This window comes from Rhamphochromis longiceps, linkage group LG12 (genome assembly GCF_057381845.1).
Source record: "Rhamphochromis longiceps isolate RC_006_pf linkage group LG12, R_longiceps_female_GT1.1, whole genome shotgun sequence".
Lineage (NCBI taxonomy): Eukaryota > Metazoa > Chordata > Actinopteri > Cichliformes > Cichlidae > Rhamphochromis > Rhamphochromis longiceps.
In genome coordinates, this window is record NC_140568.1 from 35,106,034 (window position 1) to 35,131,881 (window position 25,848).

Here is a 25,848-nt window from a genome sequence, read left to right on the forward strand (position 1 = left end):
GCGCATGTCCCAGTTGTAGCTTCTGCTATGAGGCGACTGGGTAAGAAGTTGTGGTGCTCTTTTAGCACCAGTTTTTCAAACTACTGGTAAATGTGTCTCTGTGTTTTATTGTTATTATTATTAACATGCCTGCAAGATGCATATGAATATGTATGATGTTTATGAAGCTGGCAGTTACTTATTTAATTTATCACAATGACCTAAAAGTCATTAGTTGATCTCCCTATCGTGTACAATCATCAGAGACTTTGTTAGGTGCACTTTGCTTGTACTGTCACCTTTTACTTTAAAAACTCCCTTCATTCTTCATCCTCAGAGATTTAGGTTCATTTTGAACTTATGGCACGATATGGCAGCCTCGCTTCTGTCAGTCTGCCCCAGGGCAGCTGTGGCCACAACTGTAGCTTGCCTCCACCAGTGTGTGAATGTGAGAGTGAATGAATAGTGGTATTGTAAAGCGCTTTGGGTGCCTTGAAAAGCGCTATATAAATCCAATCCATTATTATGTCTGCATGCATAAATGCACTGACTTGCTGTCATGTGACCAAGTGTTTTAATATTTGCATTAACAAGCAATTATGCAAGTGCACCTAATAAAGCAGGTGTTTTTTCTCTCTTTATAACTTCCTGACCCAAAAAACTCTCGTGTCCTTCCTGACAACTTAATTGCTGTAAGAAATTCAATACCAGAAAAAAAAATCAGGTAGAGTGTTAAACTAGAAAATAAGTACCTTTAAATCTAGGGGGAAAGACAAGGGAAAAATATAGAACCACACAGCTTGAGGGGACAGCACAACAGAGGGAGATACACAGGAGGAGAAGCGGGCAGACAGAGCACACCTGGGGAACACAGCTGAACCAAAGTCAGACTGATGAGACAGGGGAAGAAAAACTAAACATAATACACACGAGACTATCAAAATGGAAGAGGAAGTAACACACAATGAGACTCAGACTAAGACACATGGGCTTGAAACTGGGACTGGGGATAAACAGACATGGAAACGTGACAGATTGGAGAGACAAAGGAGCAAAACACAGAACAGACAGACACGGGTACATGACTGGAGAGACTGAAGGAATGACAAAACACGGATATGAGACTAGGACAGATATGAACAGAAATCAAGAACTATAAATACAAACTTAGAGGCACTGGAAAGTAGCAGGTTGTCCCATTTTACTGTATTGATTTAAACTATTTGCCAAAATGACAGAAATCAAATCCCAGTTAAATGAAAAAACAAAAAAATGTAATGCCCTAATAAAGGTTAATAAAGCTCATTTACATGTGAACTATCCACAAGCCTGCATGGCAAAACACAAACATTTATATCTATAACAGACAAGTCAAATACCTCATTAAAGTAAAGTTATTTACATAACGTAAAAAAAATAAAATAAAAAACCAACTAAAACCTTTCTATCATGCTGAATTCATCTGACAAAGATGTAAAGTTTGTCAGTGTCTCTTTAAAGCCCATTTCCAAATGCATTTATAAAATCTTTTAACCAAAGTATTCTAAATTTTATTTGACAAAACAAGCACATTAGTATTTATAAATGATTTCAACTGAAGACATACAAAAATCATAAACAGACAATAGAAAAAAGCTAAAATCAGATCAGTCATAAGAACTTATATGTCCCAAATCGTGTATTCAGTAAAGTCTGCTTTGAAATTTCTTCTTATTACAAACTTTAGTGGGAATAAAATTCCTGCATTTTTCATTTATCTACCAATTCACAATCAACCAAAAATATCACATAAACATTTGCAAATTTTGTTATTTATAAAGTTTGCCATTATTTATAAATGTTATAATATCACATATGTACTATTATGATGAAAAAATCATTTCAAAGCTGGACATTTATAATTATAATTATATAAAATAACAATAAGAATAAACTTAAATACAGAAAAGTTTTTTTTTTTAAAAGTGTTAGCAAATCTTTAAGGGTTTAATATCTCCATAACTGGTAAATGAAGGATATATGGTTTGTAAGGGAATTAATTGATGATGTCATGTAATTTATACATTTAAAAAATCAAGTATAAAATCCTTACCATCCACAGTATTGAATCTCGACTCAAAATCAATATAGTTTAATAATTACATTTCATATATAAATCTACTCTCACCAAATGTATACACTAGACCACTATCAATCACTGTCCATGTTTTATTGTGGATAATATTTCCAACTTGAGTTAGCGTGCTTCTTCCTTTTTCTCTTCTCTTCCTTGCAGTCATTGAAAACCTCAGGCGACAACTCTGGGCAACAATATTTTTCAGTTTTTTTGCATCGGCATAGTCGATGTTTTCCAGTTTTCACCTGCAATGAATCAATGACGTATTATTATGTCTGAAATGATAATGTGAACATTTCAAATGCAATGCTTCGTTTACAAATATTAGCAGTCACACCTATTCAAGTAGTAAGTAAGTAAAGTTTATTTATTAAGCGCTTTTCGTAGACAAGCAGTCACAAAGCGCTGTACACAAACGTCAAAATAAACAGAATTTTAGGTACCAAATTAGGCAATATAGACAATACAAAAGTAATACTGCATTCACACTATAGCACAATATTTTTGTGCTATATTTTGAGGGGTTTGTGTGTCCCAGGGATCCCACGGCTATGTTGTCGGGGGCTTTTTGCCCCCTGGTAGGGTCTCCCATGGCAAATTGGTCCTGGGTGAGGAACCACACAAAGAGCGATTCAGAAGACCCCTATGAGAAGACCATCAAGGGAACAGGGTTACCGGGGCCCCGCCCTGGAGCCAGGCCCGGGGAGGGTGCCCAAGGGTGAGCGTCTGTTGGCCGGGACTTAGTCCATGGGGCCCGGCTGGCCACAGCCCGTAAAAGGGGGCATAGGCCCATCTTCCTGCAGGCCCACCACCTGCAGGAGGCACTGTAGGTGTCAGGTGCATCGACCTGGATGGGCGTGACTGGGAGAAACGGCCTGTTATTGGACTTCTGTGCAAACCACAGTTTGGCCATAACGAACACCATGTTCGAACATAAGAGTGTCCATAAGTGCACGTGGCACTAGGACACTCAAGGCCGCAGGTCAATGATCAATTTTGAAATCGTATCATCAGACCTAAGGCCATATGTTCTAGACACTTGGGTAAAGAGAGGGGCTGAGCTGTCAACTGATCACCACCTGGTGGTGAGTCGGATGTGGTGGCGTGTGAGGACACTGGACAGACCTGGTGCACCTAAACATATAGTGAGGGTGTGCTGGGAACACCTAGCAGAGGCCCCAGTCTGTGAGATCTTCAACGCACACTTCTGGCAGAGCTTCAACAGCATTCAAAGGGAGACTGGGGACATTGAGTCTGAATGGACCATGTTCAGCATCTCTATTGCCAAAGCCACTGCACTGAGCATGCTGCTGCAAGTTGCTTGGTGCCTTTCGTGGTGGTAACTCCTGAACCAAATGGTGGACACCAGAGGTGAGGGGAGCCACCAAGCTGAAGAAGGAGTCCTATTGAGCTTGGTTACCCTCTACAATGTTGCGTGGAGATCAGGGGCAGTACACCTGGATTGGCAGACCGGGTTGGTGGTTCCCATCTTTAAGAAAGGGGACCGGGTGATGGCCTCAAGCTCGCTTTGGAACGGTTCGCAGCCAAGTGTGAAGCGGTGGGAATGAGAATCAGCACCTCCAAATCTGAGGCCATGGTCCTTAGCCAGAAAAGGGTGGAGTGTGCACTATGGGTCAGGGATGAGTTCTTTCCCCAAGTGGAAGAGTTTAAGTATCTCGGGGTCTTGTTCACGAGTGATGGGAGAAGGGAGCGGGAGATCAGGAGACGGATTGGTGCTGCGGCTGCCGTGATGCAGGCGCTGTACCAGTCTGTTGTGGTGAAGAGAGAGCTGAGTGTAAAAGCGAAGCTTTCAATTTACCGGTCGATCTACCTCCCTACCCTCACCTGTGGTCACGAGTTGAGGGTAGTGACCAAAAGACAGAGATCACGGATACAACTGGCAGAAATGGGCTTCCTCTGAAGGGTGGCTGGCCACGCTGAAGAGATTATATCTCTTGGCTGGCCTGGGAATGCCTTGGTGTTCCCCCAGACAAGCTGGAGGAGGTAGCATGGGAGAGGGACCTGGCCTCAAATAAGAGGAAGAAGATGGATGGATGGATGGATGGATGGATGGATGGAGTTTTCAGTATGCTAACTACTATGTGAAAATCAGTATGCTCTGGTAAAGCTTTGATAACCTTTCTTGGATTTTACTGTTAAATATTCCTGGCTGAAAAAAAGCTAAAAAAAAATTCAAATTGTATTGTGTGTTGAATATATGTATAAATTACTTGTGTGTTGTATCTATTACAAGAATTCTTTGTCCTTTACTTTTGAAAGTTGTCATTTTTTAAGCAACCTAATTGCAAAAACTGATTAAACAGTATGTGGTATGAGAAAAATGTAAAACTTGTTACTATTGCTGGAAATAGCAATATGTTTTTGTTTAAATCAATACGGGCATCTGTACTACCATAAGGTCTACATTCACACAAGCTTATCTCTGGGAATGATGTGTTTAAATGAAAATATTAATATTTTCTAAATAATATTCTAAATTTAAAAAAACTTTAAAGCATTTACATTTGTTTCTCAGTATCAATCCTAAGAACTTAACAGTGCATGTAACTTATCAATACAACATAAGGCATGTACTTATAAATAGGCTATAGTTCAGACATGTATATAAACTACATTTTTATATGCATGTATATTCCTCTTCTTTCAGCTGCTCCCTTTGGGGGTCACCAAATTGAAATGTGATGCAGTTAACTATGAAAGGAAAACTCAGTAGACCTACATGCTTCTAGTAACTAAAGTTTCATGACAAAACACATAAGTGTAGGTTTAAGTACCATTGCGTTACAGAGGAATTCTAGAGTTTCTTTTCTGTTTTGGTCAGTCACTGCACGCATGACATGAGCAACACATAAATGAAGTAGGAACGTATAAAAGGAAGGAAGCTCAAAGCTCTTTTAATAGCATGCTGATTTGCACTGTGGCAAACCACCAAATACACAGAAACGCCAACTCACTTGCACAGAAGTAACAAGAACATAAAGAAAAATGTGTGACCATTGCTCAAAGTTCAGCCTATTCAATGGCTCGTTCAAACTTCTGATTCATGTTTGAGATTGTGTGCTACGCAGATTTTCCTTAACCTTGATGTCCTTAAATGAGCAAAACTATAGAAACCCTTGAAACCTCAGCTGACTGCTAAATATAATTTCACAGTGAATCACACACCCGTCTGTGTTTTAAGTTGGGGCTGGAAGGCTAACAGTAGGTTTAAATATATTTAGTGTCTACGTACATATTTAGGTTTCCATTGACTTTCCCACAAAAATTTGGTCTTACTAGCCACCTATTTGGGGAATAATAGTGCATTTTTGGTCTATAATGGTGTTTACTTTACTTACTATATATGTAATTTCAAATAAATAAGTATAAATAAGCATTTAAATAAATAAAAGTTTGTGTCTTAATAAATAAAATCATTATAACAAGTGTGTTGGACAGATCCTTTGAAGTAAAGACAAAACAAAACCAAGTAGAAACAGGAGGAACACATGGCAAAAAACCACAGGGACATGAGAGGACATTGCAGACTTGTAAGAAGAGATAACGAGCAAAAGCTGACAGTGGTGGACTCAGATAATATCAGTAGGTTACATTTTTCCAGGGAGTCCACTGACTCCAGTTGGAGAGCACCAGTGAGTCTCTGGAGCGAACCCTGAGCTTGCTGATTTTCTTTGGTATCAGAGTAGATGATGAATGTCCGGTCTAAAATCAGACAAGAGATAAGAGATCAAAATGCAGTGGCTATAATGACAGACATTTAGATCTCATAAGATTTTGTTTTAGTGTAAGATTGTGCATACTTGGCCATCATCTCTAAGCACATATTCAATTTGGTGCTCCAGACTGAAGAAGCTGTAAGGTGCTGACCAGGTGGATGGTGGAGCAATGGTCACATTCACGTCCTCGTTCACTAACTCACACTTGACAATCTGGGGACTGTCAGGTTGAACTAAGAAGAAGAAGAAACAGTAAATAATATCGTCCATGTGTGTATATAAAACAATAATTTAAACACAAACATATGTGTATATATATTTAACATGAATCCATTTGCCTTTAGATTCAGTTAATGCATTAACGTTACTGTTTCACTTAAAACTTTATCATGCATGGACTGCATACATAGACTTTCTTTTTCATCAGAAAATGTTTTCAAAAGGGAAAAGGTGCTTTGTAGTTGATAGTCTTCTACTGAATGCCATTGATGTAGCTCAGTTTTACTCAGCTTACCAATGTCTCTGAGATAAAATCTCTTCGATGTCCTGAAAACGGACAGATCACGTATAGCCTCAGCAGTGAGTTCAAGCATGGTGCTTTCCTCTGCGTAGGGTGAGAGGTCGTGAGACATCTCAAACTGCAGTTCCCCCTCTGCGAGCCGCCGACTGCTACTAATCCACTGGCAGGACTCTGAACTTTTACTGCTAATAAAACAAGCAGTAAAAAAAAAAAAAACAGAAAACAAAATATAACAAAAAAATCAAAAATACACACATCTCAGGTGATTCGTCTAGTTTGGGCATCTTAACTGTAATTTGTCTAGGTTATTATTTCTTTTTAAGTTTTAAAATTTACCAGTTATGACCCAGTCCAAGACGCACTGCTGTGTATCCATTGCCTGTCCAAGTGCAGTTGAAGTTACAGTCATAAGACTTTGCCCGACAGTTAATGAGAGAATCTGTAATGATAAACAATATCTTTAAATTCTAAAGTAATTTAAATGTTTGGGTGAAAAATGACAGCAAACATCACTACATTTTGTAAAATGATACTTCACAGAATGGTTAACTTAAAGCCCTAATCTCACCTACTAGAGAGAGAGAGAGAGTGTTTTACCCAAACTGTCAGGCAGTATAAAAGTGTCTTTATTAGTGCTATATGTTGACTGTGTATTAGCAATATAGGTTCCCCTAGTTGAAAAAGTCCCATCATTTAGAGCATGTGAATGGTAGGATGAATGAAAAATGAAAGAGAAACTCACCAATTGTGTCTTCTTCATCAGCCTTCAGCAGCAGATAGGTTGAGGATAGCATCTCTTCACCTCTCCAGCAACTGTAGTCACCCAAATTTGGTGTATCTATATCTGACACGGTCAGGTTCTGACCATTTAGCTCTACATTTTCTTCATCTTCCAGTGGATCGCCATTCAGCTTCCATGTGACGATGTCGTCAGGTTTTGAATTGCAGGTCAGTGTGTAATTTTCATTCCTTTTTGCCACCGCAACTACACAAAGATAGAGAAGATAGACAGATAGATAGACAGAGAAGAAGTTAGTAGGTGAACATTTTAAACCACAAATGAATATTAGGAAAATGTTTGGATCATAAAAAAAGACATACAGTTTTCTGGAAAGTGGTTGAGTTCGTGAGCTCCCGTGAGGCTGATCATTAGAAGCCCAAATGTCCACAGTGGAAAGGTCATCTGAGGAATTGTGTGACAGCAAAAAGCATTTATTGAAAAACAATTCATCACTTGCATTAAAATAAGTATCGTGTGATTTTTAGTGAAACAATATGTAAAGTGACTCATGGAACATTCAATTGGCTCAAAGTTAATTTAGTTGAGAAAATGCATTGAAAATAGGTAATTTGCTTCTTATTCTGTAATATAGATATGAAATTAAACTAACTAGAATTTAATTTATATATATGTATAGATAGATAGATTTATATCTGGAAAAGAACTCACCCTGAAGTGATGTCAAAAGCAAAAGTGCAGACGTTCTGTCACCGCGATCTTGATGATTGTATGGTCTAACTGCCCACAGAGCAACAACTTTATATTGCGATGCATGATACACATCATCGACACCTCCACCTCCAATGTGACACTTTGGGAGAGAGAAACTGACCGATCTAGTAAGTGATAAGAGTATGCACATTTCCTCTATACTGCTTTGCATGTCAAATTTTTTTACACAGTGAAGCTGTGACTTTCGTACAGGGGACTAAAAGATAAGAAATGTGGGTGTTCAGTAGGGTGGGGGGTTGCCCTTAGCCTTTAAGGTGAAATACAACAGTATAATACAATGTTTGATAAGTGCTTATCTGAGAATGGATTTAAAAAATTATTTTTAAAAAACTATTGCAATCACAAAAACAGGACACACAACACATTTTATGTTCAATATTAATGCGACCAAACATTTTCTTGGTTGGCTCTTTATGTGCTAACACGCACACAGACACACTGGTTCCTGCTTCTCAACTTTCAGTTTTTATGTTGGTTTTTTTATATAACCAGGGCTGTAAATGTGGGGCAATAGCACTCCTTGGTATCAGTCTATGCAACCTGTGAATAGAACAAAGAAGCACTGATCTTTCAGTCATCAAAAGCTAATGTAATACTATAACATAAACAACATTTTTTTTAATTCAAAGTCTTTTGAGAACAGGCTCAACCCTATTGACATTAATAAATACAGCTGGTAGCAAAAAATATATCAGTCACTTATGATTTAAAAAAAATAAAGCAGAATAAATGTGACATTTATGACTAGTAACCACCCTTATCCGATCAGACAAACCTGGGCTAAAGGGTGCATTTTTTCTGTATTGCTCTGAATCACATGCTGACTTTGCTACTGATGTTAAGAAATCCATGATCCACAGTAAATGCCTGTTTTTATAGTGTTTCTCACAAAACAAGCCGCTAAAAAATGTTACAGAGAGGTTACGAGAACAAGCTATTTCCACTATTTCCTCGCTCTTTGCAGTCAGAATGATTGCTCAGCTCATTGCAAAACATATTGTGAGATTAATCCAACAAAATTGCAAAACATAAGTGGAACATTTCTTTTTATTAGCTGCTTATATGTACACTGTCTTTATTGTAATTCCAGACTGAAATACCAAAAAAATGATCTAACATTTCTTTGATCAGATAAGCAAGACAGACCAAAACTGTTCTTTAAGAGGTTTCCCCCCATGATATTATCATTGTCATGCTCCCAAAACCTCAAAAACATGCACACACATTACACCGGAAAGGAAAGACGGACACAAAACAGGACTTTCCCTCTCATTAGTCATGTAGACCAAATGTCAGCTATGACCTAACTAGACCTTTAACTAACACTTTGGTCATGTTTTTTATTCTCGCACATACTATGCACACATCAAATGCTCCCGTCATATCTTTAACTATGTGAAAGGTACTTCCACAAAACTGTAGAGGGCTGTATTATTATTGGGTCTCAAAAATCTTTTCTGCCTTTCTACATGCTGGTTAAGGTTAACAGAACCTATGTCCAATAAATTCAGAGAAAATTGTTAGGCACTTTGAAAAGAAATCGTTTCAGGTTTCAGTTCCTTAAAAACCTAAAAAGCCGTATTATTCATTAATCATCTTTCATGCATGACTTCAAAGAGCTGCATAGTCACAGTTGCTCAAATTATTTCATACTTTGTGTTTTTACAGTTTATCATACAATACTTGAACCTAGTTTCTACGACTGAACTTAAAGCTTATTTTGATCAGTTATTCATTTAATGTGTATATATTACATTTCAACTTCAGCTTAAGAAATTTACAACTAAAATGTTTACTTACTAGTAATTGGACTTTAAAGGTCAATCAAAGCTCATAAAATAAGGTAAAGTTTTAAAGTCCCAGTTAATTCAGTGTTACTTCCGCATGAACCCCAAAACTGAAAACATTTGTATCCACTCCACATTCAAAACTGTGCCAAGCTCTGAGATCACGTCAGTCCAGATAAGATTCTGACAAACAGAAAAAAAAAAACCACTATGTCAAGTGTTTTGTCAACATATTAATAGTGATTAAAAAAAATTAAAGAACAGAAGTACACAACACTGAAGAGGAAAGAGATGTTTTTTTGCTGTAAATGAGTGGAATTCTCTAACTTTATAGACCACATGTTCTATTTACATTAGTGATGGATGCCTTTTATTCTGAATAGAAAAAAACAACAAAAAAACACTTAAACACACTGGGGAATCCAGAAGAGGGGCTTAATGTGGTACTTTCCATATTAAGAGGAACAACACTGCCTGTTTATAGAAGCATATACAGGTATTTTTCTACCCTGAATGTGTTTGTTTTTAACCTTTAGGATTATCAAACAACTAGAAAGAGGTAAATATCATTTCTGCCTACACATGCCTCCTAATAGGTTACACACTTAACATTAGACTTTGTGTTTGGCCGCAAGCATTTCAAATGTACTGTGGGGATAGCAAAATACTTTTCTTTTGAAATTTGAAAAAGAACAGCCAAAGCATATGATAAATGAGAAAAGTAATTTTTATTACATGATTCATTCCACCATAACATTTTTCCACGTGTGGACATCACAATGCAGAAGAGGCAGCGTGAGAAATAAAAAGGTTTGCACATTCCACTTAAATAATTTCACTCGTACTGCAGAACAAGTGACACGAAGGGCTTCGTAAAAGCTTCCATAAAAAGCTGATTTTACTTGTTTTATACCAACTGTAACACTTTGTGAACACAAAGCAAAAACAGATGAACAAAGCTGATGAACCTTCTGTGCCAAAGCACGGCGAGCCAGAAGGTTTTCCAAAATGTTTGCTGGTGGTTGTTAGTTTGCTTCATCCTTTGAAGCCTCATCAAAGTTTTCAACGAGATCTGAAAATGGAAAAGGGAGAATAGAGAGGGGTGTATAGCAGATCAAGACAAAAAAACAAAACCGTTGCCCAAGTAAGAATAAGCCCTTAGACTTAGAATTGGTGGCAGAAGCCTGCCTTACACTCATATCCACATATGTTACTAAACATTTTAAACCAAATAAGGGGACATATATCCCATGTGATCAAGTCCAGGATAGACAGACTTGAATGTGATGGTTATATTTTCTTACCTGGAACTTCATCATCTTCCTCTTCAGCAGCAACCATGGGAGCTTTGTTGTCTCCTGGTGTTTAAGAATGCGGGGAAGGAGGAAGACAAAGATGTTGAGAGAAAGAATTCAAATCTACTGCAAACAAACAGGTCAAGAAAAGAGCAGTGTGGGCACCTGGTTTAGGCAGATTCTCTGCTAATCTCCGGAGGCTGGTGAGACTGTCAGCTCCCAGCTGGTTTAGGATTCCCGGGAGCATCTCTGTGATCTGTTTGTTCTCAGCGTGTCCTGTGATTGTAAAAGTGTTGGCAGCCAAGGAGGCCTGAACCTTTGGGTTATTAAAGTGGATCACTGTCCCGTGGTTTGTGAACATATTCACCTGAAGTGGTGGTGGGGTGGGGAGTGGGGGAAGAAAACAGTTTAAGGTAAGTGTAAAAGAAGACAATGCACAGTCCAAACACCCTTTTCCAACCATCTCTCGGGTCCTCATCAGCTGACAACAACTGGTTTCCACTCAGATGGCTTACACCACAGATTCTCTTTTATTTCCTTAAAAAAAAAAGCTTATCTAAAATGTTGTTTTGTTCCTCAGAACCAATGAAGTTTAACATTTAAAAAGTACTTCAGTATCTTAACATTGCTTATTAATAAATTTCAGCACTATAAATCCATTAAATGTGAATGACTGCCTATGCTGTGCTGTACATTACAGAAAGAACCTGCTGTACCTCTTCAATGCCAGAGATATTGTTGACTCCCAGTTTCTTCAGGGAAAACTGCAGCTTCTTATCATCTGCTGTAGCCGTTCTGTGCACCACCTTCTTCTTTCTGCGAGCTGACCCCTAAAGAGCAGAAACGTTAGAGTCGATTTTAACTCACGACTCAAAGATTACACCCAGTCTCTAGCATATGAAACCGACTCACCTTGCCGCCTATGCGGACCTGAGCCTGCAGTTTGGCAAGCTTTTCCTGGTTCATTATCGACTCCTTCATCTAGTGTTAGACACAACAGATATATATAATAAAAGGTAGGTTAGTCTGGCTGTAAACAGTTCTTTTTAGTGTTTCCAGAAATTACTGTAGAATCTTTGTATCTTAGAAAAGTTGCCAAGGAAAGCCACCTGGGATTCAGTGCCAAGTGCCTTACTCACGAATGTCAGTCATTTGGGGGAAAAGAAAAGAAAAATCTCCCTTGACACAATTACTCAGAACTAAATTTGGTTAACTACTCATTTTTCATTTAGAGGCTGAGCAAGATGTGGGACTCGCGAAAATATAAAACATGCAAGTTTGTATGAAGGATCTCTCTGGATACCCTTATGACTAACACAAAAGCAATTTCTAAAACTATACGCCATCAATCGATGACATAAAACATGAAAACGGTAATAACGAAGTGCCAACTTCAAACTTCCCCAACTCCCGACCTGAACTATGTTGTCTCAAGAAATTAACGAGAATGCACAACTGTCCCGGCCAAAAATAGCTGTACACCACAAGTCTCGGCTGAAGCCCTTCATGAATCAGAGGTGGTCAGCTGAAGTCAGTGCCCTGAAACGTCATAAACCCGCTTTCCCAATATGTTCTTACGATGCAAACTTCTGCTTTTTGATCAAACTCTGACGGCATGACACTTATTTAGTCTAACAATATTCACAAATTATGTCAAAGGAGCTACCGGCTAGTTAGCAATTCGAGCTAAACAACTAGCCCAGGCCTCTTAAACTGATGTTAGCATTCAGGTACAGCTGATGCCTTCATTGCGTTAAAACCCGTAATACAACTGTGGAGGGGATGTTCAAACGTCAGGAGTCAAACTTTATGAGTCTAAGACATCTAAAAGGAGTAGACGGTAGCGAACTAACCTGAGAGTGTGTAAACACGCGGGTCACACCGTTGATAAGGGACAGGAAAAAGGAGCGAAATCCGGAAGTGACGCCTTTAGATGCCGGATGGCAAAAAAGCTTACAAATATGTCCAGTGATTTAAAAACAGCGTTAATCCCAGTGTTATCGAATAAAAAATAGTTAAAAACTTAGAAAACAGCTACTTTTAATGTAGTTAAAAATATGGGCTACTGACGATGATCAGATTTCATTAGCAGAAAAATACATATATTTACTTAATATCCAAATATTATCGTTCTATTAGCTTTATTACCAATCACATATATTAACAAAATTACATATAAATATAAAGGCTTTCACTTTAAGTATTCATTTAGTGAACATTTTACGGTATTCCACAACGGAAGTAGTCACGCATGTAGTCATGGCGTCCTCCTGTTCACGAGAGACAACGTGATTACTCGATAACATGAGAAACTTTTTGTTTACTTAGACAGCCAATATCAGTATCATCCAATTTCAGCATATCATAAGAAAAAACTACGTTTGCACTTCTGGACTTTTTCACTTGAAAGGTGAGAACCGCCAGAGCTCAGTTTAAAGAAAATGCTAGCTGGCTAAAGTGCAGTGTGCTAGCTAAGTTGTGCCTTACTGAACACGTTGGGCCACTGTCCGAGTAATTAACTGTGTTTGATTTGAATGTAATAACTTTGTAAAACTTTCAGCTATTCGAGAAAAACTGCATGTCTTCGATTGTTATGTACAACAACGCGTTACAGTGAAGTAAAGTCGTTAGGTCGCCAGTTCCAATCTCGGGAAGGTCTAATATTCGAAGTAAAAGGTGGAGAGCACTCCAATACAGTCCGCGTTGAACAGAAAAAAGGTTTAATTTAAAACTGTTTAAATGTTGTTGAAAAATCACAGTGATACTGTCACATTCTGAATTCTGCTGTACTCCCAAACTGAAGCAAAATCATGTTAATGTTATCTAATCTGTTACAATCGAAATAGAATTTACCGTTTTAGACAGAAATGTACGTTTGGATATTGTTGGTCACAAAAGGAGTTCTTGTTTTTCTACCTGCAGTTTTTAAGAGTAAATATGTATCCCTATTTTTATCCCTTATTTATCTTCACAGACGTAAAGTGATTAGCACAGAAATGGCTTCATTTAAACCCACAAAAATTCAAGTTTATCCAAAACTTGGAGAGAAAGTCACTCAAGACACACTCTACTGGAAAAACTACAAGGTAAGACTTTTCTCTCCTATGCGGTTTATTATCAACTAAAAATGTCCTTTATGGTATAATCACTATTTTGGTTTGTTTATTGTCCCCTAAAACTTGTTATTTTAAGACCATTCTATCTCAGTAATGCGTCATTGTCAATGTAATAGCTTAATAACAGAGTTACACTTTTCAGAAGACTAACTCTTCAGCATATTCAGACTTTGGAATTGGACTATGAATAAATAACAAAATATGTTGAAAGAAAATGACTAATTTTAATTACTTTGGCACTGTGCTGTAGTTGTTTGCACTTCGCCTCACAGTAATATGTCCAAAAACATGCTTAACTGGTGATTCTAAATTGACCATATTTTTTAATATTAACCTGATTGGTTGTCTCCATGTTAGCCCTGAAACAGATTATTGATATCAGATAAGACAACGGAAAGAAAATGGATGGATGACATTTACTAATAATTGCTTTAAATCCTTTTCTCGTCTTACTTTGTTTCTCTTCCTACAGGCTCCAGTCCAGATAAAAGAATTTGGCGCAGTCACAAGCATAGACTTCTCCCCGGTGACTCCACATAATTTTGCTGTGACAGCATTCACAAGAGTATGTTAGCTTTGCTTGTATTAATGTAGAATTTTCCACTCAGTTTAATCTGGGTTCACTTTAACAATTCTGGCTTATACTCGCTTCTTAATGAGTAATAAACTTTTAAGTATGCAGGATGTGTTTAAGATGTCTTCTAATTCAAACACTCATTTTGTTACAGATCCACATTTATGGGCCATTTTCCCAGGAGCCTGTCAAGTCATTTACCCGTTTTAAGGATACAGCTTACTGTGGGAGGTTCAGGTCAGATGGTCAGCTCCTTGTGGCAGGATGTGAGGACTCTGTCGTGCGACTATTTGATGTTAGTGGCAAGGTGGCCCTCAGGCTGTTTAAAGGGCACACAAAGTAAGTTTTACGCAAGCCTCTGTCTGACTGTGACAAAGTGTTCTGTCATAGAATTTAAAGGAAGGGTTACAAAATAAGCTTAATTTCAATTTGCTGATGCACTTTGAGGTTACTACTATTCTTGGCACTCTAACTATCATCTAATTGGCTATGATGGCAGTTAGGAGGAAATGCCTGTGTATCACATTTTCTTTGCTCACTTTCAAATCCACATATAGCCTCTATAGCACTAATGTTGAAGGAACCAAAACAAATCATCACTATTTAAAGTTTGTGGTTTACAGCATGTTGCTGTGTGGTGTTTTTATCTTTAATAATAAAATGTGAGTGAATTGTTGAGGATTCTTGCTTTCAGCAGCCTAATTTCTTTCCTTATGTCACTTTCACCGGTAGTTACAAAAGTAAAAATCAAAACATGTTACTAATGACCATTGCTGATGATTTATTTTATTGTTTATTCAAACATTTTTGACGATTTCAAACTTAATTTTAGTCTTATTGGTTATTACCTGTTCACCTGCAATACTTTTATGACCCACCAGGTGGATACTCTCCACATTAGAAATCAATGGTCTACCACTAAAACCATAATGCTGATGTCCTGTTAAAATGTCTGATTGACTCTGATGAGCTGGCAGTGTCTTATGAGGTTGTTTTTTTTTTAGTAAAGGAGTAGTTGAATGATGATTTCTTGAGTGATCCATCGACTGAATTTGATGATGACATCAAGAATTCTGACAGCCTGTATTTCTGTCTTATAAAAGTGCAGTCTCAAACGTGAGCTGATATTAATCATGTCATTTGTTTTTTATTTTTTTCCCAGAGCAGTACATTTAACAGACTTCACCTCAGATCGTTACCAGATCCTCACAGGGTCGGATGACTATACTTGTCGACTTTGGGACATTCCAAATGCCACTGAGCTCACCACCTACACAGAGCACACAGATTATATTCGCTGTGGTGTCACAAGCAAACTCAACAGAGATCTCTTCATAACTGGTGAGATAGAAGCTCATTTTTAATTGTGTGTGGAAATATCGAGAGGAGGACAGGAAGTTAACATTTTGCCCTGTTGGCATCAATCACACTCATTTTATATTTCAATTTCGAGTGCAATTTTTACCAACAGTCATGTAATGAAAGAAAAACATCTCCTGCACCACATAATGGAGGATTCAAGCAACGAACAGTAATCTCATTAATGTAATGTTAAGACAGAAGTACACTAATTCATATTCAAAGTCAGTAACTGCAGAAAAACTACATAGTCTCACTCCAAATGCTACCATCTATTGTTGAATCAAGTGACGCTGCAGATGGCCTGATTTTGTGTGACTAACATTTGATGCTCTTTTTCTAGGATCATATGACCACACAGTGAAACTGTTTGATGCCAGAGTGGAAAAGAGTGTGATAACCATGGACCATGGCCAGCCAGTGGAGAGTGTCCTCCTCTATCCCTCTGAGGGACTTCTTGTGTCTGCAGGTAGTCACCAGTATAATTCATATAATTCAAACACTGACTGTCTGCTGAGCTAATTTTAAGCTTCACACCTTTTTTACTTCCTGGAATTAGTTGGCATACTTTTAGTCATCTGCAGTTTAAAATAATCCTTGTTTATCTTGCACTGGGCCTAGGTGCTGCCCCTAGTAATAATCTATTGTCTGGAACTAGACATGGCTACGAATAGCCTACCTTTAAGCCAGTACTCTTCTTAGTAGATGGATGGAGCTGCTGTGCTCACAACCCTTTTATGAAATGACAATTTGAAGGATGACCGACACAAGAGTAGGAGAAAACTGTCTAAAACTGACCACTTAAACCCGGCTGAAACCTGGGTCTGTTTGCCTATACGGATTACCTGTACATATGCTGACTTCATTATTTGAAACTTTGGCCATGTTTAATATGAGCATCCACCATCCTAACACTACATATATTGTAGAAAATAAGGAAAAGCATCATAGACCGCGATTTAATGATTTCATTCTTATGTGCCAGTTCTAAGGCTGAATAAATGGGAAAGTTGTGCCAGGAATGGTATCTGGTGCAAAATCTATGCCAAATTATCCAGCTGCTATGGCAACTACTTGGAATAACTAACTTGTGTTGAGTACTTATTTAGTACTTGTTAAATACTCATTTAGAACGTAATTTTCTTGGACTACAACATAGGGCAACAACAGCAGTCCATTTCATGCTTCACTGTGGCTGCAGTTCAGACAAACGTTACAATATTTTTATTTTATTACGTGCCCTCATCTACAAACCTTACATTATATTTAATCATGGTTAACCACAGCATTAAAAAACCTTCAATCCCTTTTTTTTCAGGAGGGCGCCATGTGAAGGTTTGGGATCTGCTAAAAGGAGGCCAGCCTCTGGTGTCACTGAAGAACCATCACAAAACTGTCACAAGTTTGGCTCTCAGCAGCAACGGACAGAGATTGCTGTCAGCTTCTCTTGACAGGTAAATGTCAAACGCATGCACGTCTGTCATAACAAAGAAAGAGGAAATGTTCTAACTGGTGGAATCAAACGTCACAATGCTGAATATTTAGTTAATAGTACATGTGTAAATCATGTGCTTGGTTTTGTTCTGTGTACCTAGGGCGTTCATGAAAGGAAAGTTGATTTAATGCATATCCCGTGTTTGTCTTTCAGGCACGTGAAGGTGTACAACACAACAAACTACAAAGTGGTCCACAACTTTGACTATGCTGCTTCTATCCTCAGTCTGGGTTTGGCTGTAAGTCATGCACTTGAGCCTTTGTTAGTTGCTAAAATATATATTTTATTTACTATTTCAACCTTTCTGTAGATGAAGTGCATTCACTGAATACACCACCAAAGTGAGCTTAGATGGGCGAGATCAGCTATAAGAATTCATTCTGTTTCTTTAATTGATAAAAGTAAAACTCTGAATATCTTTTTCTTTTTAGCCGGATGATGCGTCCATTGTTGTGGGTATGACCAACAGTATTCTGAGTATCAAACACAGGAAAAACCAAGAAGATTCAAAGGAAATAGCTGGCCAACAGAGGCGCCGTCCATCGTATCGTGTCTTTGTGAAAGGGAAAAATTATGTCCCTAAACAGGCAAGTTCACGATTAGTAACACGTAGAAGGTGTGAAAATCATTCTCAGATGTAATGCAAAGTGTTAAGTGTTAACACAAAATCAGATTGACTCATGAGACTGTTTGATTTCTCACCCTTGATTCATTCAATTCTTGGTTCTTCTCTAGGATGATTATCTTGTCAGTAAGCCTGTCAAAGAACATTTGGCCAAATATGACAAGCAACTTCAAAGGTTTAACGTATCCAAGGCTTTGGATACAGCTCTGGGGGTATGCAATTTATTGATTTATAGTGTTATCATTATATCATTGCTGAGGTGCCTTTTAGTCTCCGTGTTGTTCATTTTACAGTGGGCAGTACACAACAGTATGTGCAGTTATTTTGGAAAAATAAAAGTTTAAAGTATTATTGTGTTTAATGTTCAAAGGTATTGTTTTTTTTGTTTATAGACATATATTAGATTCAGAAAGCCTGAGATCACCGTGGCTGTTATAAAGGAGCTGGATAGAAGAGGAACACTGAAGAATGCACTGGCAGGAAGGGATGAACGAGGGCTCTCTCAGTTACTCAACTTCATCATTGGGTGAGATGCCAGAGAAAACTGAGCCATAATGTTAGCATTATGACCCCTCACAAACGAAGTGAATAACAGCCTCAAGGTCTAAAAAAAATTACACTAATTATTTGATCGGTCACTTTTGGACCACAGACACTTTTGTGTAGTTCCTCTAATTCTTGAAAGACGTCTCTCCAATTTTGTGTGTCTGCACTGCAGGAATTAAAGTGAACTTAGGGGGTTTTTTATTTTTATTTTAAGTACCCGTTTCAGGGTAAAGAACCTTTGGCACAAAAAAATCCCCTTTGACTGATGTAAGTGTGATTTACGAATTTGTAGGTCAACACTTGGTTCTAAAATACGCACTATTACTTTACATCTTTTGTCTAGTGTAGAATTTACAAATAGCTGTCTGAATTCTGAAAATGCTTCACAGAAAGTACCATTGCTCCCAGCGTTTTTTGTTCTTTTTCTGTTTCTATCATGGATAGTACCCCATATAAAACATGGGACACAACCACACGGTAATTACCACATAACAACAGTGCAACAACAGTGGCTGCATATTTAGGTTCTGTCGTAGGGGAATCTACAAAGATTCCCCATGGAAGTAGAAATCAGGTCTTAGCTTGCTCTATGTCTGTGCCTCAGCAGGTTAGAGCTGTTTTGGTGGCACAAAAAGTACCAAAAGAGAAGTCATAATGTTTTGGCTCATTGATTTGAATGCTTTGAGTTTTATAGTTTGCAGCTGTACAACAGATCATGCAGAAAAATGTTTCCCACATTCATTCTTTTTTTTCTGTTTCATCCAGGAACTTGGTTGATGCCAGATTTACTCCTGTCCTCGTAACAGCAGCCGAGATGATCCTGGACATCTATCAGTCAGTCATTGGCCAGTCACCCGTGGTGGACCGACAGCTGCTGCGGTTGCAGGACCTTGTGAAGAGAGAGATCGAATTCCAGAAGGACCTTTTGGAGGTGTTGGGAATGTTGGACACAATGTTTGCTTCCTCCCTCCCAAGAAAGGAGGTGCCATGCTCTGGCATTGGCAGGTCGAATGGTCTGACTCAGGGAGAACCAAGCACCTCAAAACCACAGCTGCAGGTCACCTGAGACTTATAAGCTACTTTAGACTGGGTTTAAGTACCTTTAAAACATTTCTTAATGGACCATCAGACGCAAAGCTCCTGTCTAGGACATTTCGAAAAAGAAAGGTGCAAGTTTTAAGAGACTGATGAAACCACAGTCTCACTCTGGTGATTTAATTCAGTGTGACTAGCACAATAAGGATCAGAGAGACCATACATTTACTGTATGAAGAATATCTGAATGTGTGGATGTAAAGCAAAGCATTTCTTGTATTAGAAAGCTTATAATTGCAAGTTGAATTGTAAATGCGAGTCTGTATGCATGGTAGTGGCTGAGTTCACTGTGTGTATTTTTATAATGTAAATGTAAATGTTTCATGAGCAAATAAAAAATAAGTCGTTTGCCATTTCCACACTGACTGATTATAATTGTTTAATTGCTTTGAACAACAGGCGCAGTAAATTTCCATTGTTAAAATGAATGTTTTTGTTTATATAGCCTGGCACAGTTTTATCGCCCTCCATTGGGGGCGCTGTAACCTCAAAGAAACTGAACTTTCACTCGTAAAGGAGGAATTTGCATGTAAGCAGACGGAAGACCGAAGGCTTAAACAGAGACAGGAGAGGATGCTGTGTCAGTGGAGGCTGAGGCTCAGTCTGCAAGCGCATCAGCACCGACTGTCGACCCCTTCCCAACTTGTAGCCTAAATACGGACAGTTGAATTAGCAGTTAGCAAAAGGAGGATGAATCCGAATTAGAGGGATTTTTCTCCCCCACATATAAGCGTGCTGCCAAGGTTCTGTCGGAGTTTGAGCCCCTGTGCAGGTGGGTGCGTCAATATTTTACTTGAGGAATTAGTTCAGTGTGTTTTGCATGCAGTCTTACTGACAGTTTGCTAACTCGTTAAGACTCCCAAAACAGCGTAATTTAAAAAGCTTTTAACAATAAGTAAAATGACTTTGAGCCATCAAGAAAAAATACAATTGCACCTTAAGATAGGTGGAGGATATTTTATGAGAAATAGCCACTGACGTCCCAACTGGGATGAGCACTTCTGCTGTGTCATATAGCTAGCATATTTACAAAATAGCGCAAAGTCCCCCTACCCCCTTTAAATTGTTTTTCCTTTGACACTCTGATATTTAGTTAATGTTATTTAAAATATATATACCATTTTAAATGTAAATGCAATGCAGTAATAAAAAAAAAGAAGCAATTTTTTTCTTTAAAAATAGTTGTTTTACAGGGATTGTGTCCAGTTTAGGAAGTGACCACTGATACAGAACCGATCTGAACCCTGCAGGCTGAAATCCAATCGATTTCCTACTAAACACGCAGGCACACACACACACACACAGCAGATTTGGGAACATTTGGCGTTTCGGTGCTTCAACACACCAAGGCAGAATAGTATCATCATTAAAATCATTATTCTTGGGATCAAAAGATTATCCTGTCTCATCACAGGACCCCTGACTCAGCACGGCACATAAAAGGTTTGGTAATCTCTTCAGGATCAGAGGAAAAAGCAGAATAACCAAAATAACAAAAGAGGTAATGGGTAGTCACATGGCCACTCCAAGTGTGCAGTGTGTTTTCTCTTTTTCATTTTAGTCTCTCAGTTATCTTTTTGTTTTATGTTTGTCTTCCCTGCAGATGGAACTGAGCAGAAGAAAAGTGCCTCTGTATGTAAGTATGCGCCCCAGTTTGCAGCCTAGATCAGCTTCTTAAATTAATCTCAACAGTTAGTTTTCCCTCTGGAAAATCTCTAAAAATTGAGTTTGGAATTCAGTGAGAGATCAGCATCCTTGTTTATAAAATGAAAGTCACTGACAGATTGTGCTGTGTCTGAAAGGGTGTGACTGATATGTCTTCCTATGTCTGTTCATCATGTTAGCTGTAGTTTCTCTGTACGATTTATTTAAATGTGAACCCAGTGACCCTTTCACTGTGTTGTTGGAAATGGTGTTTTCAGACATATGAATAAATCATTTCTGTGTTGTTGTTTTTTTGTTTGTTTGTTTGTTTTGCTGTTGAACGCTAATTCAAAGTAACTCAGGGAAAAAAATAAACACATCTATCAGCACATACAGTGGGGCAAAAAAGTATTTAGTCAGCCACCGATTGTGCAAGTTCCCCCACTTAAAATGATGACAGAGGTCAGTAATTTGCACCAGAGGTACACTTCAACTGTGAGAGACAGAATGTGAAAAAAAATCCATGAATCCACATGGTAGGATTTGTAAAGAATTTATTCGTAAATTAGGGTGGAAAATAAGTATTTGGTCACCTCAAACAAGGAAAATCTCTGGCTCTCACAGACCTGTAACATCTTCTGTAAGACGCTTTTCTGTCCCCCACTCGTTGCCTGTATGAATGTCACCTGTTTGAACTCATCATCTGTATAAAAGACACCTGTCCACAGCCTCAAACAGTCAGACTCCAAACTCCGCCATGGCCAAGACCAAAGAGCTTTCGAAGGACACCAGGAAAAGTATTGTAGACCTGCACCAGACTGGGAAGAGTGAATCTACAATAGGCAAGCAGCTTGGTGTGAAAAAATCAACTGTGGGAGCAATCATCAGAAAATGGAAGACATACAAGACTAGGGATGGGTATTGATAAGATTTTAACGATTCCGATTCCATTTTCGATTCTGTTTAACGATTCGATTCCTTATCGATTCTTTTTTTTTTTTTTTTTTTTAAAAGGAGAACACTAAAGTCGATTAGCTTAGAACTGTGTTTTATATCTTCTCTTTGAACAAGATAGAAATTTAGGAGTAACATGGCCTTACAAACCCAACAGTGAGATCTTAAGAGATCCACAGCCTACGGCTCTTCAATGGGGTGTCACAGGGTCCCCAGGAAAAAAAAAAATGTATATGTAAAATAATAAAATAAATATTCTCCTGTAGCAATAACAAAGTTTAACATAAATTATTCTGTAGCAATTACACAAGAATATCCAGTAATGTCCTGCCTACAATTAAACACATTCACTTACCAAAGTGAAATCGGGGGCATCTGCTGTGGCAAATGGGTGCAAGCCTTTGACCACAAACTTAGACACTGCTGGGTAACATTCGTCTATCCTGGCCTGAAAGGAGACGCTACCGGTAGACTGCAGCGAGAACTGCCAGCATCTGAGCCAGCCAGACTCTGTCTCTCTCATCATGGTTATCTAAATGCAACGCACAGTAATAGCAGGTTTTGTAATAAGGTAAATCGCGCTAACATAATATGCAATGCTAATTGATTAGTTACCTGCAGTATTAACGGGAGAGGACGTGGAAACGCTACCGCTGCTGCTGGGTTGAGCTTCGCTAGTCCGGAGCGGATCAAAAACACGACATTCGTTGAAAGCAATCGCGTGTTTTTTGAGCAAATGCTTTTGCATATTCGTAGTGTTTCCTCCCTTTGATGAAATCTCTACTTTGCAAGTATTGCACGTTGCCCCGTTGTCATCCTTTCTCATAAAGTGTAACCAAACTTTTGAGCGTTTGTGCCGCTCAGGCGCCGTGTTTCCTACTGGGTAAAAGACGCTACTCAACGTGATGACGTCATTCGGGGCGACTGGAATCGATAAGGGAATCGTTTTTAAAAGTGGCAAACGATTCCAAGGAATTGAAACAGTGGGAACCGGTTCTCAACAAGAACCGGTTTTCGATACCCATCCCTATACAAGACCACTGATAATCTCCCTCGATCTGGGGCTCCACGCAAGATCTCATCCCGTGGGGTCAAAATGATCATGAGAACGGTGAGCAAAGATCCCAGAACCACACGGGGGGACCTGGTGAATGACCTGCAGAGAGCTGGGACCAAAGTAACAAAGGTCACCATCAGTAACACACTACAACGGCAGGGAATCAAATCCCGCAGTGCCAGACGTGTTCCGCTGCTGAAGCCAGTGCATGTCCAGGCCCGTCTGAAGTTTGCCAGAGAGCACATGGATGATACAGCAGAGGATTGGGAGAATGTCATGTGGTCAGATGAAACCAAAGTAGAACTTTTTGGTGTAAACTCAACTCGTCGTGTTTGGAGGAAGAAGAATACTGAGTTGCATCCCAAGAACACCATACCTACTGTGAAGCATGGGGGTGGAAACATCATGCTATGGGGCTGTTTTTCTGCCAAGGGGACAGGACGACTGATCCGTGTTAAGGACAGAATGAATGGGGCCATGTATCGTGAGATTTTGAGCCAAAACCTCCTTCCATCAGTGAGAACTTTGAAGATGAAACGAGGCTGGGTCTTCCAACATGACAATGATCCAAAACACACCGCCCGGGCAACAAAGGAGTGTCTCCGTAAGAAGCATTTGAAAGTCCTGGAGTGGCCTAGCCAGTCGCCAGACCTCAACCCCATAGAAAATCTGTGGCGGGAGTTGAAAGTCCGTGTTGCTCGGCGACAGCCCCAAAACATCACTGCTCTCGAGAAGATCTGCATGGAGGAATGGGCCAAAATACCAGCTACTGTGTGTGCAAACCTGGTAAAGACCTATAGTAAACGTTTGACCTCTGTTATTGCCAACAAAGGTTATGTTACAAAGTATTGAGTTGTATTTTTGTTATTGACCAAATACTTATTTTCCACCCTAATTTACGAATAAATTCTTTACAAATCCTACCATGTGGATTCATGGATTTTTTTTTTTTTTTTTCACATTCTGTCTCTCACAGTTGAAGTGTACCTCTGGTGCAAATTACTGACCTCTGTCATCATTTTAAGTGGGGGAACTTGCACAATCGGTGGCTGACTAAATACTTTTTTGCCCCACTGTAGGTGACAATAAGATCCTGGCATTTGTGTAGCTACCTACCAAATTGGTAACTCCGTGATTCATTCGCAGTGATGTTTTTTATTTGTATTTTACTTGATGAAAGAGAAATTGTAATTGCTGTGTATTTGATATGTGGCGTTTTTGATCATGGTAACCCTTTGAACCCCTGCTGCCTGTGATTAAGCTGTACACAAACAGGGCATGACTTTGGTCAAATATTATTTTTATTGGTTTGGTGGCCAAACAGTGCAAGAAAAATCATGCTCCTTTCGAGATCAAAGGCAGATGTTTTGCTCACATTTAGTTCAGTAATCTATAACTAATGTCATGCCCCTGATAGTTATTACAATTTTTAAAACTCAAAAGCATGTGTCTGAAAGTGTGTGTCTGTTACTATTGTGATCATTGTCCTGTTGCATGACCCAGTTTCAGCCAATCTTTAACTGTTGGGACAGTTTGACTCTAGAATACTTTGGCATACAGATGCTCCACTCAATGACTCCAATGTGCCCAGGTCCTTTGGCTGTTTGTGCTGATATGCTGTGCTTGTTTTTTGCCAAATGGGGCACTGTGCATTATGACCATCTCCACTTTGGTCTCCTCTGTCCAAAAGACGTTGTTCCAGAAGTCTGTTGATTTGTTCAGGTGCAACTTTGCAGACTTTATAGGATAATTTGATCACATACAGAAAAATGCTTTGTTGTATTAGTGCAGATCACTTAGCAACACAACAATGCATTTGACCAAGTGTATGACACTGGATTTCTGCATTTTCTGGATAATATTTTTGAAACATAACATTAACCTAAGTATTATAACAAACCAAGCACACCCCTTTGCGAAAACAAAACAACTTGAGTAACAGTAAATGGAGCAGAATCACTGAACTGGTCGAGTCAAACTTGGAGGCAGCCCACCCAGCACCTGACAGGACCTATAGGATGTGCTGCCAACATCCCTGTCAGGCACCACAAGACAAGCACAGAGCTCTCATGTTCATACCTCAGCAAGTCAGAGCTATTTTGGCAGCATCACTTGGATCTAAACAGTATGAGACAAGTGGTTTTGATATTGTAGCTGATTGGTGTATGTGCTCACATCCACATAATAATATGCTATCCTTCAAGGTGCAAGACAAAGTAAAAAGTAGCATATGGCCACACTGGCACACTTCATATCATTGAAAGCACCAGAAATAGTTTTGTTTGAAAGTCTGCTCCAATCCATTCTTCTTCTGCCTCTGGCATTATCAACAGATATTTCCAGTATTTCATTTAGTGACCACATTACCATTAGTGGTCACGGTCTGGTCAATCATACAGATGTAGAGAGTCTTAATGAGGGTCCAGGAGAAGCCTG

At 38.8% G+C, this 25,848-nt stretch overlaps 4 protein-coding genes across 10 annotated transcripts in view; 2 read left to right on the plus strand and 2 right to left on the minus strand.

Annotated features, from left to right (window-relative positions):
• Positions 1-2,144: 2,144 nt before the first annotated feature.
• Positions 2,145-10,212, minus strand: il12b2 (interleukin 12B 2). 2 transcript variants are annotated; one of them, XM_085426057.1, is made up of 7 exons: positions 7,454-10,212; positions 7,095-7,337; positions 6,689-6,791; positions 6,347-6,537; positions 5,917-6,065; positions 5,708-5,818; positions 2,145-2,340 (listed from the first exon to the last, which is right to left on the minus strand). In XM_085426057.1, the coding sequence occupies exons 1-7, from the start codon at positions 7,641-7,643 to the stop codon at positions 2,188-2,190; spliced, it is 1,140 nt and encodes a 379-aa protein (XP_085282183.1). In that variant the 5' UTR covers positions 7,644-10,212; the 3' UTR covers positions 2,145-2,187. The 2 variants fall into 2 exon arrangements, with proteins under 2 accessions (XP_085282183.1, XP_085282181.1); XM_085426055.1 differs by lacking the exon at positions 2,145-2,340 and having other exon boundaries at positions 5,058-5,818.
• A 149-nt stretch (positions 10,213-10,361) lies between these two features.
• On the minus strand, positions 10,362-12,889 carry LOC146657740 (transcription factor BTF3-like). The gene is made up of 6 exons (XM_085426058.1): positions 12,801-12,889; positions 11,860-11,928; positions 11,664-11,777; positions 11,113-11,314; positions 10,957-11,010; positions 10,362-10,724 (listed from the first exon to the last, which is right to left on the minus strand). The coding sequence occupies exons 2-6, from the start codon at positions 11,926-11,928 to the stop codon at positions 10,678-10,680; spliced, it is 486 nt and encodes a 161-aa protein (XP_085282184.1). The 5' UTR covers positions 12,801-12,889; the 3' UTR covers positions 10,362-10,677.
• Positions 12,890-13,187: 298 nt separating this feature from the next.
• utp15 (UTP15 small subunit processome component) lies at positions 13,188-20,118 on the plus strand. The gene is made up of 12 exons (XM_085426054.1): positions 13,188-13,357; positions 13,922-14,033; positions 14,536-14,628; positions 14,792-14,976; positions 15,800-15,978; positions 16,340-16,465; positions 17,315-17,450; positions 17,645-17,729; positions 17,923-18,078; positions 18,227-18,328; positions 18,509-18,642; positions 19,428-20,118. Exons 2-12 carry the CDS (start codon positions 13,944-13,946, stop codon positions 19,726-19,728), a joined length of 1,587 nt encoding a protein of 528 aa, XP_085282180.1. The 5' UTR covers positions 13,188-13,357; positions 13,922-13,943; the 3' UTR covers positions 19,729-20,118.
• A 224-nt stretch (positions 20,119-20,342) lies between these two features.
• LOC146657742 (rho guanine nucleotide exchange factor 28-like) overlaps positions 20,343-25,848 on the plus strand; it is a 47,705-nt gene continuing 42,199 nt past the window's right edge. For 4 of the 6 annotated variants that reach the window (XM_085426049.1, XM_085426051.1, XM_085426050.1 and 1 more), the window contains exon 1: positions 21,346-21,393. In XM_085426049.1, coding sequence (XP_085282175.1) covers positions 21,361-21,393 — 33 coding nt within the window. In that variant the 5' untranslated portion in view covers positions 21,346-21,360. Of the gene's footprint in view, positions 20,530-21,171; positions 21,259-21,345; positions 21,394-25,848 lie in introns of those variants that run through there. The other 2 variants (XM_085426047.1, XM_085426048.1) reach the window with 2 other exon arrangements.